The 25,583-nt window shown below is 35.6% G+C and overlaps 2 protein-coding genes across 3 annotated transcripts in view; one reads left to right on the forward strand and one right to left on the reverse strand.

Moving 5' to 3' along the window:
• Window positions 1–696: 696 nt before the first annotated feature.
• The window catches only part of LOC145690534 (pyruvate dehydrogenase phosphatase regulatory subunit, mitochondrial), an 88,577-nt gene continuing 63,690 nt past the window's right edge, over window positions 697–25,583 (forward strand). Inside the window, exons 1-6 of one of the 2 annotated variants that reach the window (XM_081765500.1) lie at window positions 697–785; window positions 6,043–6,293; window positions 12,295–12,507; window positions 17,757–17,920; window positions 21,214–21,450; window positions 22,231–22,341. In XM_081765500.1, the coding sequence (XP_081621626.1) occupies window positions 6,064–6,293; window positions 12,295–12,507; window positions 17,757–17,920; window positions 21,214–21,450; window positions 22,231–22,341 (955 nt within the window). In that variant the 5' untranslated portion in view covers window positions 697–785; window positions 6,043–6,063. Of the gene's footprint in view, window positions 786–869; window positions 1,032–6,042; window positions 6,294–12,294; window positions 12,508–17,756; window positions 17,921–21,213; window positions 21,451–22,230; window positions 22,342–25,583 lie in introns of those variants that run through there. The other variant, XM_081765499.1, reaches the window with a different exon arrangement.
• Window positions 16,330–25,583, reverse strand: part of LOC145690535 (uncharacterized) — a 232,087-nt gene continuing 222,833 nt past the window's right edge. Inside the window, exon 7 of the mRNA XM_081765503.1 lies at window positions 16,330–16,727. Within this exon, the coding sequence (XP_081621629.1) occupies window positions 16,702–16,727 (26 nt within the window). The 3' untranslated portion in view covers window positions 16,330–16,701. The remainder of the gene's footprint in view (window positions 16,728–25,583) is intronic.

Raw genomic sequence — 25,583 nt, forward strand, 5'->3', positions numbered from 1 at the left:
ACATTTTACACAAACGTTTAATGTTTCGTGCTTACAAAGTGCAACTCGTTCAGGCCTTGTTGCCCGACGACGGTACACGTCGATATGACTTTGCGGTCGAAATGCTATCACGTATTGAGGACGATAATGGTTATCTCAGACGAATTGCCTTTTCCGACGAAGCGACATTCTTTGTCAGTGGAGTAGTGTACCAGATCTTGAAACCCTGCAGCAACGAATAACCACAGTCGTTGCATCGATCCCTCCAGTGATGTTGGCTAATGTGTGGCTGGAAATTGAATATCGCCTAGATGTGCTACGTGCTACCAAGGGTGCTCATGTGGAAGTGTACTGATGTGACCAAAACTTTTATAGTTTGTAAACAATTCAACACCAGTTTCATATTTCTATCTTATTTCTAGCCTGAGTTATCAATTTCTGTAATCAGGGAAGGACTTCTCGGACACCCTATATATATATATATATATATATATATATATATATATATATATATATATATATATATATATATATATATATATATATATATATATATATATTGTGTGTGTGTGTATTTATGTAAATAAAATTTCTCATTCATTGGAAATGGCCCCCTCAAAATTTTCTTGGCCCTTCATTGGCCCCCCCTGAAAAAATTCTAGCTACGCTACTAAGTTAAGGATAAATCAGTAGGAAGGAACAGTATAGGTCCTAGTACTGATCCTTGTGAAACACCCTTTCTATTTATTTTATTTATTTGAGTTAGTTTTGTTCAGAATAAGCCACAACCTATTTCAACTTGGTCTGTAAGTCATCTACAGCAACCCCCGCTATCTTCACATATGCCATATAATTCTTTAATCTAAGCTTGTAACCCCTGATCAATCTCTCATACATCCCTTTACCTAGCCTAAGCTTTTACAAAGGCTTTTATAGCCAGGAACATAAGTGGGGGAGAGTTCAGTGAAATGAAGTGAAGTGAAGTTAAAGAGACGTTTCCTAAATTTTGAAGTTATAAATATGCTGGAGCATGAAAACATCGAAAAAGAGAGGTTACATATATTATTTTATTAGCTTACTCTGGTAACAACATGTGTGCAATCCACGTTTATGATATCATGTAATATGTACTACTTTCGGTGCAGGTGTAGAATGGTACATCAAATTAAAAAAAGAAAAAGTGTTCTGTGTTTTTTCGGAATACTCTCGTTTTCCATTATCATGCTGCAAATTCTTCCATTATCCTTCATTCGCCTTACTCTGTCTCCCTTAACCTAAAGGTGACAACAGCGTGCAGGTGTAGTTTCGGCGCACCACTAGAAATAATTGTTGAAAAATTGTAATTCTTTCACTAATTTATTTCTTGTTGTCTCCTAAAAGATTTGCGCTGGGTGACATGAAAATATCTCACTTGGCATAGATTGGCATTCATGGGGGCAATCAGAGATAATTGTTCAAATATTTCAATTCATGGTCAATGTTCCGTTAAGGGGGTCCAGTGTCGGTAATAGTATACAACAGTACCTCATGATCTGTGCGCGTGAATACTTCCTACTGTTGCACTACGTATAAAAATGATTTTATTACATTTAGAAGTAGTAAGAAGCATCCACGTGCACGTGACATGCGATATGTGATTCAAATCCCCCACATATACTCATACACTACGTACAAGGGCACATTATTATTCTTCGCATACCATAAAACACAACGAAACGCAACGCAAACCGACGTACATTTTATTTTATATTACTCAGTAATTAAATGAAAGTCGCCTTGTTACCTCATTTTCAAGTTCCTATATCCTCAATGTATAATCCTTAAAAGACTGCACTTCGTGAGTCCTCGCTAAATGATGAGGCACTGTCGTATACTATATCCCCAGTGTCTTTGACACCACTTCTTTCTATTGATTTTCGTTTGATTACATAATATAATGTTACATTAGGTTAGGTTAGGAGGGTCCAGAGCAGTTTTGGACCCCCTTAACGGAACATGGACTCAATTCAGTTTCGATTTGCCTATAAATACGGTTTCCGGATGTATGGCATAAGAATACTGTGGAAAACCACAAACCAACTGGTGTTGGGTGGCCACTAAAAGCACGAATGCTATTCAGCCCAGTCAGAGTAGGGTCAAGCTGGTAGGCCGGCACGGTAGTGGTATACGCTGGTATACGCATCAGCGATGGTGGGTATACGCATCAACGTGGATAGTGAAAAATATGTGGATGGGAAACATGCGAATTTCAATAGCGGTTGTCGTAGCTTTAGTAATGTTCCACTTGTAAACATAAAATGCAGCTTCTGTCTACTGTGCACAAGTTCACCGCTGGCAGAAAATAACATCTAATAGAGACTTCTTTTATTTGCACTCAAGTATTTTATTCACCGTAAAGCACTTGTAATGATTTTACACTAGTAACGTACACTTGTAAACCTGAAATACAGCTGTATTACTTTGTTTAAAATTCTGTCGCCTGCAGAAATATGTTCCTTATGAATATATGTTTTCATGCAAAATAGTCAATTTCATCTGTAGATCTTCCAACCCCCTCCCCCTGCCTTAACCTAAAGGGTATAGTGCTGGTACGTTAAACTGAAAGATCTTGTCTTTCATTTTTCTTGCTCAAATGATCTCTGTAAGACGTTCTTAAAAAAATTTCGGACAATGTTTAGCAAAAGGGTCCAGTTATTTTTTAAATTTTTTGGTAGTTTCTGTTCATATTAAATTAGGTTAGTTTATGTTAGTATAAGGGTACAGCATAATTTTCGAAAAAAATATAGAATTTTGCTTATTCCTATTAATATTAGGTTAATTAAGTTTATCTTAGGTTCGTGTTGATTATGTTATGGTAGGTTAAGTATTCGCATCTTCCGTTTCTCCCGTAAATTTTATACTTTTTATGTACTTCTGGACTCCTTCTGCTAAACATTTAACAATTGTTTCTTAGGATAGTAGTAGTATTCATAGGTGCAGATTCATTTTCACAAGACTTCCCCGTACATTACATGTATAAATACACGTCCAGCCATATGCCAAAAACTAGTAAAGAAACTTGTGCTAAGTGGTCACTAAATGCAAGAACTATCTGGCTGAATCGAAGAGGAGCGCAGCAGCGGTACAACGTATTTCGTGACCAGGCGCGTCAGCAACGGAAGGTATGTGTGACGGTGCTCTTGAAGTTTAGCCACACGTCATTTTGCCAGATTTACAGGTAAGATTCAATACTCTACATGGAACACGTGTCAGTAAGGAACAAATTTCAGCAGGCGGCCGAATTAAATACGAAGTGATATCTGTATTTCAGCTTTACAGGTGTAGGGTTACTGGTGTAAAATCATGACACGTTCTTTCCGGTGGTTAAAATAAGAATGCATGTGGAAGCTGATTGTGCTAAATATTATTTCTCACCGGCTGTAATTATTTTACAGCTGTATTTTATGTTAACAAGTGTAACTTTACTTATGTGAAACCATTACAAGTGCTATTAGAGCTCGTATCATTGTAAAAACCTACGTGCTATCACTACCCTCTCTTCGGACGCATCTCCGCGTTACCGAGTTGCTCACAGCTTGGCTCTGCACCTGCTCGGTTAGCCTTTATGCTTCTTCGTAGCAACCGGGCACAGGTTGGTGTTTTTTTTTTTTTTTTCCACTTGTTTTCTTACCACACATCCGTACACTGTATTTATACTCAAATTATAGAAGAATTGTCATTTTTGAACAATCGCTTCTTGTGGCCCTCTTGAATTTCCGTTATGCTAGGTCATTAATGTTATGGTGCCCAGTGTAAATCCTTTAGAAGTCATTGAGAAGGAAATTAGTGAAAGAATTGTTTCGAGTGGGGTCGCTAAACGTTACCTGCACGAACAAACCAATTTGTGCCAGATGACCACTAATGCGAGAATGCAATTTAACAGGCAAGGCAGTAGCGCAGCACGGATCTCACATGGGGTTGCGTCTGTAGGAAGCAGGCTTGTCAGCAACTAAGGGATGCTATTGAAGTGCAAGAAATATTTGATATCACTTCATTATATCCGTACTATAACTCTTTTAGTTTTTTGATACCAATAACATTACACTTGTAAACATAAAATACCAACTGGGTTCTTATATTGTGTAGAAATGTTCCGTCAATTGATATCCTAGGCAATCCTTTTTCTCATGCACTCTCATTTTAACTTTTTTTTTTTTTTTTCGTGACAGACTTTTCTTTTCAGAAAGTCGTACGATATACGGAGAAAAATGCAAAATGCCATTCTTTTATCTTTTTTTTTTTTTTTTTTTAAAAAAACGTAATGAAAGCGCCCCATTTTGCTATAATCGTATGGATTATAGTTTTATGTATTCTCTAACTCATAGTTAGATCTTCGTTTGGAAAAACGAAATTTTGCAAAACTAAATGAATGGCAGAGTTTTACTCTCTGACTCTTTTCTACCTTGTTGAGTTATATATTCACTATTAAGTTATATATTCACTACTACTAAAACACTAATCTTGATAAGAATTATTGTGAGAATCAATCAGAGTAAGTCTCAGTACATTATTTTCAAAGCATGTGATAATGATAATGTGACTCAGTCTGACTTGAATGAACACGTAGTGAATTATATCCGTTGCTCATGGTATTTTTCTAAAAGGGCGGAAAACAACAGAAAATGGTCTATAAAATTTTATAAGTTAGTCTTGTTCCTTTGCATAGAATACTTTTATAATACACTTAAATATACCTAGTTATATCATAAAATACTGTCACAAGTTTGAATGTAAATAACACAGAGAGTATTAACACCAAGGCAATTTGTTTTGGTCATATTTTACATTGATATGTTATACACCTGACGCACGAATCATTTTTCGAAATATTCCCCCCCCCCTCCCCCCTTGGCCTTGATGCAGGCACGACGTCTGTCCGGCCACTGGTCAATGGCATTACTCACCACGTCCATGGGAAAATTATTCACTGCTCGGGTCAAGGATTGTTCAAGACTGTCGACAGATGGCTGACGTTTATGGCAGACCTTTGCCTGAAGGACTGCCCAAAGTTTGTAGTCCAACGGGTTACGGTCCGGGCTGCTAGAAGGCTAATCAGCGGTAGAACGTCGGGGACGTTCCGTGCCAATCAGTCCTGGGTTGTTTTCGCTTTCTAGCAACCGCAGGAAGGTCCACCTTTCTCCAGTGAACATGGTAGCAGACAGTGGCTTTACTATAGGTGTTAGCACTGTGTCCTGGTACACCTTGGCAGATGTTTTAAAACACCTTCAGCTGGGTTGTGCGTGAGTAGCTCACTCCCCACTAAACCATCACTGAGGCAGGATGATATGCCCTCTGAACCCTTGGAGCTGCCTCAGCAGCTGCAGTAGATGACGTGGCATACACATGGTCATTTTGGGCGTTGTAAGCCTGCTCAATTGTGAACACCTTTTCGTCAGGAACAGAATCTTTGTGTGCAGATTGTTGGCGTAAAGCCGCAATAGTCTCTTTGATTTAAGGTCATTCTGCGACATTAATGTTTGGGTCAGGAAGTGACCAGTCCGCCTTTTATACGGCCGTAGATGTAGGTCACTCCTGAGCACATGAGACATTGAATTTCTGCTGATGTTCATCTCAGCAGCCATCACACTTTGTGTTCGAACAGAATTTCTTCGAATTCTTGCTGTGACTGCTTTCTGGACCTGCGGGGTTCGTACCGTTCGTGATCTGTCACTCCTTGCGCGGTCAGCTGCCGTTCCTGTCTCGGTGTATCGCTGTATGGCGCGATACACGAATCTCTTGCTGATTTGTAGGGGTTTCAGGAGGTTGAAAATCTCACCTGCTGTCTTTCCGACCTTGTATAGTGCAATTACTGCTACACGATTTTCGTAATCGCCCACTCCATCAGAACTCAGTACAATATCAGCGTATGTCATGAACAGTCAAACGCACACTACATGCATCTTCCGCTTTATACACAGATGGCAGCACTGTGCCACTCCGGATGCCTACCGCGCCCCTCCAAACTTTGTGACTATATATGATATAACTAGGTAAATAAATATTTTTTTTTTCTTTTTCTTGTAGGAGAAAATAATTTAATCCAATATGCTGTCGTCTAGAAAATTATTCTTTGTGAAGAATAGCAAGAGGTTGAGAAGATTTAGAATTGGAACTTACTTTTTACATGAAAAATTATGCCATACCTCAGAAGAGTCGGTTCCGCCAAAAGAGGCGAAAGTTGTGGTGTGTGGTGGAGGGGTTCAAGGAACAGCTGTTGCTTATCATCTCGCTCAGTTAGGATGGGGGCCTGATACAGTTCTAGTTGAGCAGGGCAGGTAAGTATGAGAGTTTTATTAATATCTGCATACAGATTGCGTTAAAAAATAATCTCAGTTTGTATAAAATTTCCAAACCTAATCCTAGGGCGCTTGTTACTGTCATAAACCTGCTCCTAATGTAAATTATAGACTAATTATATTATGTTTAATTTATATACTTTCATTATTTAATTGGTACTAATCTTGGCATATGTCTGCCATTAGTAATAATCGAATCGAAATTTTCAGTGAGAATCCATCTTCTTCAGCGTTTTTTTTTTTTTTTTTTTTAATATCTACAGCAAACTCATCACACCACATGACATTCATCTTGTGATGTAAAAGTATCAAAAGAAAAACGTCCCTTCTTGTAATAAAAATATTCACAATCACCTCGATATTATCTATTGTCAGTATCAGAAGTTGCTCTCTTAATAATAATAAAATAAAAATTTTTACAGACCCACTATGAAACCTTTCTTGCTATTATTCGAAACTTTCCTAAATAGTGTACATGTATTATACAGTTGTCACCGTGAGACTATAGACAGTACTAATCTTCTGTTTGTGAATAACGTGATGCATTCAATAAATTTTGTACTGCTTTTGGCTTGTCATAAGCATCCCCAAACTAATACTTCATTCTTTTATTTTTCACACAATTTAATTTGTTGACACATTTTCACTAGTTATTTTACGCAAAGCACAAACGCATGAAGATTATGACAAGATTATAATAATAGTTCTACGACAATCCGTGTAAAAGAACAAGTAAGAGTCAAAGGTTTGACAGTTAACATTATATATTTTTGATTGTTGCACTAAAATATTTTCTTTTTCATTTTTCCACTTTAAAGTGTATGGTGCATTCTCGTTTAAATAAATTCAGGACTCAGGAGTTTATTCACTACTCGGGCCTATAATAAAGTGCAGGCACGAAACCTCTGAAAATTCGATATTGTTCCCTCCCCTCGAACCAGCTTGCCCCTTTCACAATGTTGTCGGACCTCACTTTCACCCGCACAAACGAACATGACTCATCTCGTATATGGCTCAAGTGACACCCGTGAACACATACAATAATGAGTAGAGAAAGTGGAACCAGCCTTGAATCAACTAAAGCCTCTCATTGTGGTGCGATGTTGCAACATAGGGATCAGCTGCAGTAGAGAAGGTAGACTTTGCAGAAGTGTTTGCAGCCTTTACATTAAAAGAATGTAAAATCACAGTAGTAAGACAGAGTAATTTTCTGTTTTAATTTCTACAAGATTGAAGATTGTGTCTTCCCGTTTCAATACGATAGTGTTTCTAATTTCCAACCCTGCTTTCGATTTGTGATTTTAGGTCTAATTCAGAAACCTACTTTAAAATTTTCCCTGATGGCTATGTGGTGAACATACGAGCGACTTCGGAGGTTCAGATTCGGTTCTCAGATATCTCACATGATTCTAAATCTTACATTCAGCTGTAGACCCAAACCTAACGTAGTATCATTGCCTCTAAGGACGTTATATTGAAACAAATAAATATATCTTTTTTAAAAATAATTAAGAGTCCTACTTCTGCAAACCACGAGTGCCCATATCAATTACGCATTCTTAATACAAAAATGTTAATTTCAATATTTTCAAGACGTTACTTGGTTAGATTTTTGGGTTTAGTGTCCCTTACAGCAAGGCTATACGTTACGTAGACGTAAAGCTTAACATGCAATCCAAACCAGATAAGCTCCAGAGAGAATCAAACCCGGGTCGCTTGCGCTAAAAGTGCCTACGGTGACGAAATAGTCACAAGTGAACTAGCTTAAAAGTTTAATAATAATAATAATAATAATAATAATAATAATAATAATAATAATAATAATAATAATAGTTGCTTTTTCATTGTTAGCTTATATTAGAGGGGAATTTATATGATGCTATGCTTTGAACTAAAAATACAAAAATTAAAGCACGCCTAAATAACACTTTTAAATGCCATTACCACAAGTAGCGCAATAAGTGCACAATGAAACCGTTCAATGTTACCTCAGTAAGGTCTAAACTTCATCCACCCTTTTCCATCAAGACGGTTTGTTCACTTTTAGTTTCCCATGACTAAGCTCCGGAGTTAAATCCATGACCATGCTCCGAGGGTAGGCGAGACGGTGATGATGATAGCGAACTAAATGGTGGAATGGAGAAAGTGGAACACCGAACAAAACGGGAAAACTCCGAAAAATACCCACACACGGCGTGTGTCCAAGACAAAACCCATTTGGCGCGAGGGGTCACGGTGGCTCAGTGGTAGAGCGTTCTTCTCTGGTGCATGGGGTCCCGGGTTCAAACCCTGCTCCCGCCAAGTGAACTTTATGGTAGACAAACATCGTGTGCGTGGGTTTCCTCGGGGTTCTCCCGTTTCCTCCCACTTTCTTCATTCCACCATTTCATTCATTTCTCATCATTATCGTCTCCTTTAGCCTAGCCGGCATATCCGTGGGACGTAGAACTCAAAAGATTTCATTTCATTCCATTTTTCCATTTGGCGCGAACTGGAAGCAAACTAGAGACCCAACCGCACAAAAGATGAATGATTTACTACTGAGCGACAGTGACGTGTTCTTGAAGATCATGTATTTGTTGCAAGATTCATTCTAAGTACACAAGACGACTAAACGGGCTCATCCGTCAATTACTTTTACATATGATATAAATGTCACTTTCTTAAAATTTAATACTACAGCGCCACAATTTTGGTTCAATATTTGGTACTTTATTTTCTATTAGTTTTATGGAAACTCTTTTTATCAGTTCATTAATCATTGAAAAGCTACTTAATAACATCAGACAAACTGGTAAAAAAAGCTGATGATGGAAACACTGTTTCTGCGCAAAGACGTGAATTTTCTTCTTGATTAGGACAGACCGAGAATTTTGATTTATACGTAGCTGTGCCAAATAGAAACCCAGGTTTTTAGGCATATGTTAAATCATTTTTGCATTAATGTACTGAATGCAGATAAAAACGCTTGTCAAATAGGTTTGTCAAGAATATCTTAACAAATAAATAAATCTGAACATTAGCATTTGTAATTTAGAAATTAATTTTTAGAAAGCTCTAAATTATTATTTGAGAATATCTACGTCTCAAATAATATATACCTCAACATAAATATTATTTGAGAATATCTAGAATTATTTGAGAAACGGTATTTAGTCTTTATGTTCTACAGTTTGAAGCATTCTGACAAGCACAGAGGCATTTTATAATCTGGGTTCCATCAACTAGTTTCCTTTCTAGAAGACCTGCCAACTGAATACCTCGATTTGGCAAAGCATACTTTATAAACTCTGGTTCTTTGTCTGAAACTGGTTTCTAAACTAGATATGTCAATATTTCACACTTCTGGTTGTGCACAAACAAAAATTTTGCGTGTAGAAACGATGCAATAATGATTTGGAGCCAGTCTGCGGGAGTAGGGGGCTGCCGTTTAGAAGCCCCCAAATTAGTTTTTGAATATTATAATTGTTTTGTATACAAACATGTACAAACGTTTGAGACTATTTTGGTGAAATTTGGAAGAGGTGCTGGAGGGATGTCTAAACGAACATCATCTGGTTGCCATCTTAAAAGGTAATCAACTCTACAGTGAGTATTTTCATTGAGAATTTCTTTGCTTTAAGTGCAGAGTATGTGCAAATCTTAATTTATTTCATTTTGACGCTCTAGTAATATATATGAGGAAAATTTAAAATAATAATAATAATGACCTGATTGGACAGGGGGAAAGGAAGGACTCGAACCCCTGTCCTCCGTTTCTGAGCAGATGTTTTATAACATGAGCTACCAGTTATGCCTTCATTTCTGATTAATCTTACAGCTTTGAGAGGATTATTTTGTTGAATATTCCACTATGCTGGAAATATTTGATTAAAGTATTCTGTATTAGATTGAGGCGTGATGAATAAAGCTTACGATGTGATTGAGACAAATATTCTGGAAATTCCAATCCCCACCAATTCAGAGACTAAACTCTCTTGTTTTCAAGCATGTTTCCTTAGGGAAAATTAAATAATTTAAATGCTTTTCTTTCTTTCTTTCTCTTTTTTTTTTTTTGGAGGGGGGGGGGGTGAACTTTTTCCTTAACAATGTTAAAGTTTGAGATTATATCAAACGTGGGGTTCGTATCCTAGACGGACGTTCAGCATATAATAAAAAAGAATTTCTGACCAAAGCATATACAGTTTAATAAATAATATCGTTACAGTTTCGGCAAAGTATCTTTGCCTTCATCAGACACATTATAAAATACGATCTCTTAAGACTACAGCTTATATATCTCAGAAAATGAGAGAAAGTCATATCTAGGAACCAATAAGATCCGTCCTTTCATCTTTAACAATTTTTAATTAATTACATATTTGAAACTTTTAATGATACAAATTTCACTTAAAAGCGTAAACCTTTAATTGGCACATCTGTATTAACTTAATGAAGAATTTTCACTTTTGAGAACCTTAAACTTTTAATTGACTATTTGCTATTCAATATATGATCTCCTCTCATTTTCTGAGGTATATAAGCTGTAGTTTTTGAGATTGTATTTTATAATGTTTCTGATAAAGATAGAGATACTTTATCAAAACTGTAACGATATTATTTATTAAATTGTATATGCTTTGGTCAGAAATTGCCTTTTATTTTATAAAAGAAGTTTCAAAGCTAGAATGAGTGGTATTCGGCATCCGTACGACCGCTACCTGTCTTAACAGCTTCTTATGTGGCTGCTTCGAGTAGTTACATGTATGATCTTGTTCAAAAGTTCCTGGTCACACATCTCTTTCTTGAAAGGTATTTTTTTTTTCCTACAGTCGTAACTAGTTCAAACAAACGTGGACTTTCGTTGATCAATTGAGATATTTATTTGGATCCAAAATATTATAGGTTCCTACGTATCATTGTCACAATATGATGTTCTAAAGCAAGGTACTAGTCAAGATTTTTTGAACAACACTGTACAGTCAAGATAGGTACTGTATATTTTCGAACATTCAATATAGCATGTACAGTATATCTTACAGGGACTTCTGTTATGTTGGATCTCTGATACCTACTATTACATTATTTGGGCTAGATGTATGAATTACTACTTGGTGTTTTCAATTCTTTGTGAATAAATAAAAAGTGAGTTTGGATTAAGATTTTTAAGATGCTGACACGAAAAGTTTATCGAAGGTTAAGCTTGATAGTATATTTTGATGAGGTTAAGTGGTTTATTAATGAGAATAATTAGGAAAATTTGAGGTTCTTCGACGTAGAAGACAACAGTAGTACATTTTGTTAAGTAGGGGAGGTCCTATGAAATACAATAGAGAAAATGGTGGAATGTGTATATTTTGGTAGTTCTAGTTTATTATATTAGTATCCGAAATTCTACCCACCTCTGCATGCACTCATATTTGTCATCCATCGTATACTTTACCTCTGTAATTATCAATACAATAGTAGTGGCTTTTGATACGCTAATTTATTTGATGAATCTTCTATATCAAACACATCATATCTAGGACTAGTATTCTAATATTCTTTATGAATACATTCCATCGTAACTTACATATAAACTTAAACAAAAGAAAACAGAGATTTAGGATGTTATTTATTCAAACATTTTCGACCATTCCTGCAAGAACTATGAAGTTTGTACAGAATTCCAATACAGATTTCTGTGATTGTATTATTTGTACGAAAAAGCGGAGTGTGAAGTTAGGGAGCGACAAGGAATAATATAGTTATTAGTTAGTAAGGGCAAAGAGAAGTCTATATGAGACTAATGTGCAAAAGCAAATTCTTCCTTTTCAACTATGAATTAACATTATCCAAAGTATTTTGTATTATCTACCTACATATGCAACCAAATAACTTAAGTTAAATCTGATCTGGTTCCTGTTTTCAATGTATCTTGTCGACCTTTAGTTTCTATATAGTTTTAATCAGTATTACTGTATGTTATAGCTTTTAAAATCTTCCCTTCTACGTATAGGCTCGGAGGTGGAACAACGTGGCACTCTTCTGGTTTGATCGGAATGTTTAAGCCCACACCAACTGAAACGAAACTTGCACAATACAGCATTCAGCTCTATAAGGAAATGGAAGCCAAAGGTCTCAAAACAGGATGGAAGCAATGTGGCAGTCTCCTAGTTGCACGGACAAGAGATAGAATGACAGTTTTCAAGAAAATGAAAGCACATTCTGTGTATGTGACTTTTCCATAATTTTATTAAATTGGTAATTTATTTTTTCTCGTTTTATTTGTATAGACGCACGGATAATTCTGTTTCGTGACATTATTTTTGAGTGCATTAAATCCAGATACGATTAACACAATTTTGCACTCTTATATTTACTTCTTTATGAGATGAGTATAAAAAGGCAAGAATATCATGAAATACCTTTGTTCTAATCGTATATATGCTATCCTGCTGGTCTAATGGTTGATGTGCGCTTTTGGTGCGCGGCATCCCGTGTTCTATTCCCTGTAGGAGAGCATTGAAATTTCTACACGTTGCTATGGTTCAGATTATATCGTACACGTCTCATGTAGCTTCGGTACTGAAAACGGACAGCAAACTTCAATAAACAACGATAACCAGTACATAGTCCTGTTATTCCTGTATTATTACTATCTGAAATGCTTGTCTTTTGCACGGGGACAATACGTTTATGGAAAAATTCCTGCTTTCAGTGAAAGTGTAATTATAAAAATCCGTACAATACATACTTAAGATATTCTAATACAATACGTAACTTTCAAATAAAATTTTTTTGAATAAATTTTGAACTACCCTACTTCCCTTAGAATATGTCTTTTGATCAACGTGGCATGATAAAATTCTGCTTGATGTGCGTGCTAAAATATGTGCCAAAACTTATTTCAAACGGGTAACCACGAAACCTATGGATTGAAAGTAATCTTGGTCATTTCTACATTTTATTTTTCAACCGTTTTCAACTGACTTGGCGAGCGGTACAGAACTTGATCTTATATGGCATTGCAAGTGTTAGTTCATCTCAGAAACTCCGTAAATCGAGGACCGACACTCATATCGGTAGTTTTCGATTATTCTTAAATTTCACCCCTTCGCTCCCCATCACTAGGAATGTTAGGGTATCTTACTTCCACTGGGGCTGAACTTGGATTTAGATCGACATCGAGAGTGTCAGTGTTCATCTCAACGGCCCCAGGACCTATTGATTCGACATTAATAACGATGTTTTGCTATCATTTTATGTCGTTCCTTTCCACCTTCCTAGGGATGTTGCCCCCACACACATACAAATTGTAAGTCATATGTGCACCGAGTTTGGTTGAAATTGTTTCAGGCCTCTAGAACATACATTCATTTATACGAATACAAATATGTAAATCTGTAATATTTCGCTATTATTATCTGAGAAAATTTCGGAATAAGAATGATTTCAGTTGCCCGTTAATGCAGTTTGAAACGACCATTGTCCAGAAAACACTGTATTTGTACCTGTAATGATTAAAGATCCCATCGAGAAATATAACGTCGTTTATAAAATACTAGCGTCAATTACAACTTCGCTGGCTTAAAATAAGGAAAATTAGTAATATGTTCCGTTAGTCAGTCACTTTTTATTATTACAGAAGCGCTTTCTGATATCATTCATTCTCGATCACTTATATATATCCCCTCCCTCTCCCCAAGTTATGGGGCTGAATTTGGATTTAAACGGCATTGGAATTGTTACTGTTCATCTCAGCGACCTCGACAACTATGGATTCGGCACTAATTTCGGTCATTTTCAATTCCAAGGAGTTCACGTTAATTAAAAGTGTTAACATGTGATGTATATTTCAAGATCATCATTGTCGCAACTTGCAACAGTTTTCTGTCCACTACTGTTTTGAAAAAATTACAGCCATTTTGAAATTTTATATTGAATCGCCGAGAAAATTTATACAGCTAATTTAGAATGTCTCTTACTTCTACCGTCAAAATTCCAATTTAAAAGTCCGAAAAATGCACCCTGTGTAGCATGGATACACGCTAGTTGAAAAATGGGCGCCATTTTGAAATTTTACGTTGGATCGCCGCCAAAATACATATACAGCTAATTTAGAGTATCTTGTGCTTCTACTCTGAAAATTGTTTTTAAAAGAGCGAAAATTGTGCTTTGTAGCGTGGATACCCGCCATTTATATATATATATATATAAAAATTGCCGCCGTTTTGAAATTTTACGTTGGTATGCCGCCAAAATCTATGCAGTAAATTTAGTGTTTCTCGTGCTTGTACCCTGAAAATTTAAACTTAAAAGACCGAAAGTTGTACCCTGTAATAGGAGTGTGGTACAGGCAGACAAACGAACAAATGTAGATCGAATCATTCCAGGAGCCTCAGTAACGTTCGCCAAATACAGTGTGAATATCAAATATATTAATTTAAAACAAAGATATAATTCATGTATTATAAAATAAATGTTTCAAAATATCCTATATGGCAAATATTTTCCAGCGTAAAATAAATGGTTTTATTGTTGAAGTTCACTTCCGATACTTTGCGCGTTCAATTACGGGAATTTCCCTAGCACTAGCAAGACGGTTCTTTCTCAAAAATGAATTTAAAATAATTAACAAAGAGATAATTCCTATTTTATAAGGTAAATGTCTTAAATGAAGTTAAATATATTCTAGTTTAAAGTGAATAGTTTTATTGTTGAAGTATTCACTTCCAATGCTTTGTGCGTTCAATTGCGGGAATTTCCCGAGCCCTTTTTTCATAACGGGTTTTCCCCGAAAATGCATATTTCTTCACTGTACATCGACACTTCCACTAGTATGGAAGTTTAAATTCAGCATCTGAAATAGTAGGGTTACATAGTTTTCGGAACTCCGAGCGTTAAGCTTCTTAAATTTGACTAGAATTTTTACGCTGTTGCTGGTGTTGATTCTCCAGAATGCTTATTTGAAGAGTAGCAACTAATGACTGAACTAAACTGTTGGTGTTCGAAAACCAAATTTTACTGAAGAATACTTGTGTTACCATCAAATAATACTAATAATGTGTCTGAAATAATACTAATAGTTTTACTAATGTATTTACATATTTACTGGTGATACAGGCATCTATGGCCTTGAACTCGTCAGACGTATGAGGCATAACGTCCCACGGCGTCACCGAGCACACTATTCCGGAAAGTATTTTCTAAAATATAAAATTGCATATTTTACTTCAAATAGGCAATAAACACAATCCATACATTAATTTATTCTATAATTATCTCAAACTAAGATAAGCTTTTTTATTCATTCAGTGCATTCAGAACTTTATATAGGTCTAATATTGAATGTTGTTGTATGCTCTTAACATGAAAGCATCTAATTCGCTCAAGGAAAGTCCAAAATCTGATAAAAGTCACTTTCAATGTGATTACCTTAGTTGTACCAATAATATACTAACAAAAAGCTCTAAAACCCATGTGGGGCTGGGCCCACTTGGGCAAACCCTGGGCTTAGTGCCATACTAGAAGATCTATGGTTGGATATGTACATTAGAGTTCAGCGTCTCTTTCAGCAGCGAGGTTATATGAGACGTAGACCAATGGCTTAATGTGGAATCTAAACCTATGAGGTCCCGCCGGGAATCAAACCCGGGGCTCCCGCACCGAAGACAAGTACGCTAACCGTATAGCCACAAGAGAACTCACTAGCATATCGGAATACATGCACACTTGTACTTATCGTTCATATTCAAGGTATTAGATTCCTTATACTTTTCCATCAGGGACGAAAGAATGTTTGGAACAAGCGGTTGTACATTTTTTAAGAAATTGAAAACTACTGACTTTACTTATTTATTGAATAGAGGAATTATCCTCGCAACTTATCCTTCCATTTGATATCCAGCAGAAAATGAGAGACTATATATCAAGTATCAGCCGTGAGATTATGAAGACTATTGACACCTCATTCATCGAATTCTAAGAAAATGTTTAGGTTCTACATAAGAATAAAGAAACATACATTCTATCATACATATAGTATCTTCCTTTTAATTTCTCTGCAGCTGGGTGAAAAAGGATACAAAAGTTATGAACCTTCCTAACCAATATTATAAAATTCTTACATCTTTAAGATTGCTTCCTGACACCGGACATTCAGTTTTCTTATCTCTTAAATGTTCATTTAATCTGATTGCATTTTTAAAAGACGTATACGAATTATTACATGAAAAACTAACATCATACATTACACTACTTTGTAATGAATCAGTGTAATAGTTTTTTTTTTTTTTTTTTTTTTTTTAATTGACCACTTCTCCATGAAAGGCCACGCAATGATCTGAAGAATAAGAATACCTTAAAAGAACAGTAAATTCAACTTCTTTCCTTTGTTTCACTCGTGCACGCAGTAATGCAGCATCTAGTTACGTGGTTTGTTTTTGAAGCCTGCAAAAGAATATGAAAATCACTTTAAATTATACATAATATGGCAACCATGAAAAGTAAAAACCCAATGTCATAATATATTTATAGTTGTTGTCTTCTAAAGGTATTTGGATGGAGGTCATGGAAAAATAAAATTGAAAGTAAAATAAAGCACAATTTTTAAGAAGTAGGACATAAAAGTATGATATAAACTAGGAACTAGATGTGCTGGCTCATAATGCTCCAAACGACTATGTCCAGACAGATAATGCACTTTCAGGTGGGTTATCTATCGATTCCTAGAGCTGTTACAGTATTTCTGGGTCTCTCGAATGAATTCCGTTATCTCTTTATTCAAATCGTTCCTCAACTGCAGCTGAGAGAATATCGGAAATAACCCCTACCAGGAGTCGAATTCGTGAATATGTGTTAATCATTTGGATACACTGGCGCTCAAAACTAATTCATAAAATATAGTTATATTTTATTAGGTATACGTGGTGAAAGGTTAAATAATAATAATAATGATAGTAATCCATTCGTGGGTTTTGGTTAGTACACGTCTCTTCATCGCTTGAGATGCGGTTTGCTGTCTTGTGCCTTCTTGATGGGAGCTTATGAAGTTCAGATTCTACGACGTAAAACTGTAGGTCCTCGTCTTATGATCTTGTGCTGAAAGGAGACTTTAAACTCCAAATATACCAACCAATCAAAATATTATTATTATTAATTTGTTTGTTTCTTTTAAAAATATGGACATGACATTAAAAATGAAGCGTAACCTGTACTTCAGCAGTCGACAATGTGTAACAGTAAATTATTTACAATATTTTTTTAAAAAAAAAAATAATGTTTTTTTTTTTTTTTCAATTAGTAAAACACGCTAAGTGTAACTAAAAATTTAAAAACAGGTAAGACATAATTAATAAAATGTTAAAAAACAAATTTCCTGAAAAGTTAATTTGGGTTTAACTGTTTGAGTAGGTTTCTGATAAAATGTTAAATAACAGATTTTCTGAAGAGTGAATTTGGGCTTAACTGTTTCGGCAGGTCCCGCAATATTGAATGTGAGTTGGTAACACCACAGGAAGCTCAAAAGCTTTGTCCTCTAATATCTATTGATGACCTTCAAGGAGGTTTGTGGATTCCAGGCGATGGTGTAGGAGATCCTTACGAACTTTGCCTTTCTCTTGCGAGTGAAGCGCAAAAAGGAGGTGAGCCAGATGACTTCCTTACAGTTATGTACGAAACTTCTGATACATGTTCATACTTCTGGTACATCTTATTTTCCTGCTATATTTATTTTTAAAAATGGCGCTTGATAAGGTAGTGTTATGTAAGATTCAGTATGTTTATTTAACATAATGGTATCTATATTGACAGAAGTTGTTATTTAAGAAATTTCGTATACATTTAGGACACACAAGTGAAATTTTAACTATAGCAAATTCCATTAGCAAATAACACTTGATGAACTTCATAAGTAAAATATTAGTGAGAAAGAGTCGTAAGGTTACGTCAGTAACGTGTAAAGAATTCAATGACAAGCTTATAATTTTCTCGAGGCTATTCATGAAACGCAATAGAAAGTTAGTTCGTCCAGTATAGTGGCTAAGGAAGGAATAAGGAAAGGAAGGAATAAGTGGAATGAGGAAATAACTCTCATTGGAGGCACATTCGTTCCGTGATGTTAAGAAGTTTCTCAGTCTATTCTTTCTCGTGTGATGGTATCTTAAAATACTTACCATGTATTAGTAATTATTTTCCGAAAATGTCACTAGCAATTATCATTGTGTTGCGAGCGGTGATAATATTTAGAAAAGTGTAAGCAAAAGGCTAATACTTACCACAGAAAATCAAACCAGTCTTTTAGGAAGTACTTTCGGAGAACATTATCTCCATCTTCAGGCTAGTCACAATTCGAAAAGAAAACATGGGGAGAAATGTGGATGGGTAAAATGGTTAAAAAAGATTTAAAATATGCAAAGCGTAAATCATCTCGGACATAAACAAATATTAGGGTAACTCATTTTTCACTGTTCACTGTTGTTCAGTGAAATTCAGAAAAATTCACGAATATGCTCGTAAGTCCCATTTCACCGTGTGTAAGGGACTTACGAGCATAATTCGAGGGACTTCATCCAATTCTTTGATAACAACAACCAGTTGATTAATAATTCTCCTATAATTCCTGACGAAACTAAAACGAAATAAAAATGCATTATCCAACCTTACCCATAAAATATGGCCTTCTAAAAACACATACACCCAACTTTCCGTTGATACCTGTAATAGCTGGTTATCATCATCCTACATATTTACTTTCAAAATGGCTGTATAGTAAACTTGTATTCTGGAATATCCCAATCAAATATACTGTCAAAAATAGCTTAGAATTAAAAACATATTTGAATTCCTTTGTCGCGGCGGATTCTATCTATATGACATCTTTTGACGTTGTGGAGATGTATCCATCAATATCAATAGGCCTGGCTTTGCAGGCAGTGGAACTTCCTTTACTTAAACTAAAAGTAAATCCGTATGAAATTCACCTAATCTCTCAACTAATGGCCTTTTGCCTGAGAAATAATGTTTCTCAATTTGAAGACACAATCTTTCGACAGAACAATGGATTGGCCATGGGCGATACTCTTTCTCTAAACTTTCGAACTTGGTATTGCACATGTTTGAAACCAACGTTCTCCCAAGATTTCCTCGTATCAGGTATTTTAGATATGCCAACGATACCTTAATTCTGTACAAATAATTTCAGTATTTAAAGAAATTATTTGATGAATTTAATCAGATATATTCTAGAATCAAATTCACGATGGAATTTGAAGAAAATGGAGCTGTCAACTTCCTTGATATCACCATCAAAAGACAAGCTAATAAGTTTGTTACTTCTATATATTGTAAACCTTCTGCTGGCACAAAGTATATTAATTTTAGATCATCGTATTCATGGCTTCAGAAATTGAATATTTGGAAAAAGCTCTTTAGGAGAGCTCTTCTGCTTTCAGATCTACCTGGTGACCTTAATCATAAAATTCAATATTTAATAAAAATCGGACAAGAAAATGATTTCCAAAAGTCTTTATTACTGAAGTGGTACAAGCAGGGGTACAACAGATCGTCGGCACCCCTCATCAACCAACAACAAATGCGGAGGCTGACAAGTGTGAATTGGTATTCCTCTGGTCCCGCGTATTTCTGCAAAATTTAAGAAGATATTGCAACAGTATAACATCAAGGCCTCAGAAGTTCCTCCGAAATCCATAGAAAAATATATAACAAATTTTAGGGCATTTTTTACTGATCCCTAACAAAATAGCGGTGTTTGTCAGGTTAAATGTCAATGTGACACAATATATATAGGTCAAACTAAAAGGAACAGCACATTCGCACATCGAAATCTCGTAGCTTACAACAGTTATGGGGATTGGCCTCGCATCTCAGATACAATAATCATAACATTGCTAATTCATGCTTGATAGAGAAAGCAAAAACAACTACTGAACAAAAAACTAAAGAAACCTATTACGTTCATAAAGAGAAACCTATACTCAATTTACATACAGGAGACTTAAATGTGATTTGGAGCAGTCTTTTAACTACTCATTTCCGCCATTTAGAAGGTAGTAAAAAAAATAATGACTAACAGTGAACAGTGACAAATGACTTACCGACATATCTGTTTATGTTCGACAAGAAGATTTACGCTTCGCATATTTTAAATCCTTTTCGAATTGTGACTAGGCTGAAGGAGATAATGTTCTCCGAAAGTACTTCCTAGAGGAGTGGTTTGCTTTTCTGCGGTGAGTATTAGCCTTTTGCTTATTAGAAACTTGATCAGTTTCATTTCAGTTGTTTTGAAGATGAACGGAGACTATACAGTTTAAATGGGATTCAAACGATAAATTCTACCGGCAATCGAACCTGAGTTTCGCATCAAATATGGAAACGTTTTAGTTGTGGGAAGCCCTCTTTTTCTCAATTTAAATTTTCGTTTGATATACTTTCATGAGAAAAACTCGATGTTAAAAAGCTGGCTTAAAGAACTCATAAAATAAATTTTATACAACCAACTTAAAATTATCGATATGCAATTTCTGCTCTTCCTGGACTTTCAGAAGAATAGATTCCAGACAGTTTTTTTTTAGGGTGTCAAAATTCCTGCAACTTAATGTTGATTAAGGACATAAAGCGGTAGTAAAATGGAGAAATGGATACAATTGAAGAGTAGAGACGGAGTTAGGTTGTACGTTTTTCAAATGGTCACTGAAAATGTGAAAACGTAACATTGGATACGTTTGTTAAGGTGAAAGGTGTTTGGTTTCCACTCGGTACAAAATTACGTAATTAAATTCCCTGCTACAGTATAGAATTTTTATTATTAAACAACAAACAAATGATTTCATCTTTCAGTTGCTCATTTATTTCTTATTTATTCGTTGTATGAACTTCGTTCAGTTAAGTATTAAGAGTCGTTTTTATTTATTTATAGGTGTGACTGTGGTGGAGAATTGCCAAGTACAACGGATATTAAATCATGATGGGAAAGTTGTTGCTGTTGATACTGATAAAGGCACAATTGAATGTCAGTTCTTTGTTAATTGTGGTGGGTTTTGGGCACGTAGGATTGGGCAGATGAGTGAGCCTTTTGTTAAGGTTCCATTGCATGCATGTGATCATTATTACTTGCATACGAAGCCAATTCCTGATCTGGATCCCATGACGCCAGGTAATAACTTATGTTTCTGCTTTTCATGATGTACCATATAATTTCTTCTATGACATGGTCGCGTAAGTATAGTCAAGAATGATTTTTCAATTATTCGATTTCGCACGACTTCAAACTAGCAATCATACTCTGGAATTTTTTTTTTTCAACAAAAATTTTTCCTTGTGTTCTTGTCATCATACCGAAAAAAAAAAAAAACTTTTAAATCAAAATGAAACTTTTATCAAACAACCCCAATATTAATTAAAAATAAAATATTGGGAACAATTAAGATAGGACTCTTTTCATGTGACTTACAAATGACTTTCATGCACAGTCATTATCAATAAGTTATCTTTAGTATGTGCTTCGTATTGTAGACGAATAAGCATAAACTATCAGCATGAAAATTATCTTTCACATATTTGCTGTACTAATCAACTATCAATCCCTCTTTCAATATTATGAGTGGAGTAAAAAGTTACCTGTTACTTGGTACATAAGAAATATAGTCTTGCTATTTTTTTTTAAAAAAAAAATATATAATTTGTCCAAAAATACGTAATCTGTACATGTATAACTATTAAGTTCCTTGTCAGTGGATGGTGTTACTTAAGAGAGAGAGTAATTGTAGGACTTTGCATAAGATTTTTGGATATCTAGAAAAATACACAAGAACGTATCTTTATAGTGCGCAAGATCCAGTTCTTTTGTTCAGATATTTTTAATTTTGCGTAAAGTTCAGAACGATTTTACAGAATTTTTGAAAGTAATTATTTAATTAAATCTCTTCATCAACAGTCCTTCGAGATCAAGATGGATATATTTATTTTCGTGAAAATGAAGGTCGTTTACTTGCTGGAGGATTTGAACCAATTGCAAAGCCTGCCTTTGAAGATGGAAGTATTCCAGGTAAAACGATTTTACTTCTTCATTTTCAGGCTTTCTATTTTTGTTTATACGCATATTTTTGAGTTATCTTCTAAGACAACGATTGTTCAGTGGCGACCCGCATGCCGAATCCTGCTACTCGAATAAAAGATGATTATTATTTGTTCCCCTTTTATTTTATTTATTTTTTTTTAACTCCGTACGTATGAAGAATGCAGCTGGCTATCATAATATATCTGAATCGAGACTTGACTTTTAATTGTGAAACTCGTATATTCTTTAACTTTTTAGCCACCAAGCTCATTCTGTAAGGCCGTTGGTACCGAGCCGATTTTCAGAAAATACAGTTTATAGAATTTCAAAAATTGGTAGTTCAGACTTTAATTGTTCAAGACATATGAAACAAAGAGCAAGATATGCAGAGCAGAACAAATATTCAGAAAATATATGGCTTACTTAAATTCGGCAAATAGTTTCTCAGGGGAAATATCTCTCAAGTATGGTTTTGATTTTACCCAGGCCTGCTGTACGTTGGCCATCATTGTTCGAAGACACTATATAGCAAACAACCAAATTGACTTACGGGCTATTATTATCTTCAATATTTTTTTTATTCTTTCGTTTTTTTAAATATCGATGACCCATTCATGGCTCAAAAACTCGGTGCTCTATGTAATGCTAATATATATATATAGTTATGGAAAAATTAATAGCAACTCTGGAATTTTATGCATTTATAAGGATTTCAAAGAAATTTCTACCTAAATATGCACAAACATACAATGATATATACATCAAATTAAAGGAAATTCTATATAGATCTACTCACAGAAGTTACGTATCTTTACAACAATTGATGATATTCAACAAAATATGACGTCAATTGTTAAGTGAAGTGAAAATAAGTGAAGTTAACTGAAGCGTATCCAATTGATTTTGGCTCAAGCTAATACTTAATTGGATATCCACGCTTATTAATAACGTCTTTGCATCGTTATGGCATGGAATTTACTAAGTTTTGTAGTGTCTTTATTGAAATACATGTTGCCAGACATCGTTTATTGTTTGAATTAACTCAGCTCTCGTTGTAGGATGTCTTTCACGAACCTTATCCTTCAAAACACTCCATAAACTTTCAATTGGGTTTAAGTAGGGCGAATTACCAGGCCAAGTAAGTTGGATAACATAACCTAAGGACAGCATATAGTCTTTTGTAACGCTGGCACAATGACAAGGGTAGAATCGTCTTAACCGAGCGAAGTAGCTCAAGTGGTAGAGCGTTGGCTTCACATTCGGGAGGGCGTGGGTTCGCCCTGCTGCTGACCATCCTGACTGGGGTTTTCCAGGGTTTCCCTCAGTTCTACCAGGCAAATGCCGGGATGGTACCTACTAAACAGGCCCTGGCCGATGCCTTCCCAAATCCTTTCCATTGTTGTTGTTGTTGTTGTTGTTTTTAGATATCCAGTGTAAAATGGCCTCTGAGCTGTATCTGGCGGTTGTTAAATAAATAAATAAATAAATAAATAAAAAATAAAGGAACTACAGTTGAATAAATATCTACTCCAGTTATCATTGTCATTTCAAGAATATATTTATAAGTTTGTGCATTAACAACACCATCACAAATGTGAATTTTACCAATTCCACTAAAAGAAAAACATCTCCAAATCATTACACTGGTAGAGTACCTGGAAGTTCTTACAGTACACACAGAATTAAGTGCTTCACCAGTTATGCGATAAACTCTAGCGCGTGAGTTATTGCCATAAATGGTTATTTTCGTCTCATCACTAAACAGAACTTTGCGCCACTGGTCACTTATTCAATCCTTGTGAGTTTTGGCCCACTCTACGCGCCGTTTACGTTGTTCCGGTGTAAGATATGGCTTTCTGACGGGAACAGCTCTATGTGAACGCGAACCCATTGATTTTAACGTGTTTCTCACTGTTCGCGGACAAACGTCGACACCAGATGTTTCCCTCCAACTTCTAGCAAGATTTATGATGACTCAACCTGTCTGCAAAACACAACCGTCGCAGTGCACTGTTTTGCCTAGGCGAGGATTTTATTTTTCGACCACACTTGCCAATTCTTCCACTTTTTATGCACCCTGCTTCCCGAATCTTGGCAAGCTGGCTACCCACTGTACTTTTATGGAGTTGCATAATCCGGTCTATTTCAGCATTAGTTTTGCCACACTCACTCACTGTTTTAATTCTAGTGACTTTCTGTGGTGTAATGTTACACGTTTTACCCATGTCGATATCCGATATCAATAATTTATAAACGGTAAATCAATATTTATGGGTAACTATCACTTTCAAATTTGTCAGTAAAAGTAACACTACTAGAACGACACAATTACTTAACCCAGGGCACCTATACAAGTAAGGACGCAGAAACCATACTGCACGCTTGGAACGTGGATTACCTTATTGAACGCGGACTTCACTGAAAGCAACATCGAGTCATCCATATATATATATTAAGTATATATATATATATATCGAGTATATATATATATATTAAGCCTTATCCAAATAGTTTTATGAATAACGTTGCAATGTTGTTACCTGTGTTATTACCTGGTTAATAAAAAGTGATTAATACACGTACATGTAATTTTTCAACGTTCTTAGTAGAACATAAACGTAGCATCTATATCAGGTATAGCCTCGCTGCTGAAATGGACGTTAAACTCAAAATCAACTCAACTCAACTCAGCACGAATATTGAAAAGGATTTATGAGAGTCCTTGCAAAACCGAAACCATATTAAAGCAGAATGTACGAAGTCATGTGTGCTTTTGACAAAACAGTCTTGTTACACGAACTGAACTTCTATTTTTCTTCATAAAGCCCTGTACTTCTGTCCCAAAGCGGGAGTAAGTCACCCATTTGTGTGAGCCTTATTTGACTGTTTCAAGCCAAAATTCTTGGGGGCGCGGTAGCTCAGTAGTGGAACGTTCACCTCCGGTGCTTGGGGTCCGTGGTTCGATTCCAGCTCGCGCCGTGTGGACTTTGTGATGGACAAACACTGTGCTCGTGAGTTTTCTCGAGGTTCTCCCGTTTCCTCCTACTTTCTTCATTCCACCATTTCATTTATTTTTCATCACCGTCTCCTGTAGCCTCACCAGCATAACGTGGGACGTAAAATTAAAGATTTCATTTCATTTTTTTTTTTCAAGCCAAAATTCTGAATTGTCTTAGTACAACTGTGAGAATACAGCATTTTAGAGAGAAAGGTGAATGGCCAGGTTTTCT

Source organism: Thermobia domestica, chromosome 7, assembly GCF_964235325.1.
Source record: "Thermobia domestica chromosome 7, izTheDome1.hap1.1, whole genome shotgun sequence".
NCBI classification, from domain to species: Eukaryota; Metazoa; Arthropoda; class Insecta; order Zygentoma; family Lepismatidae; genus Thermobia; species Thermobia domestica.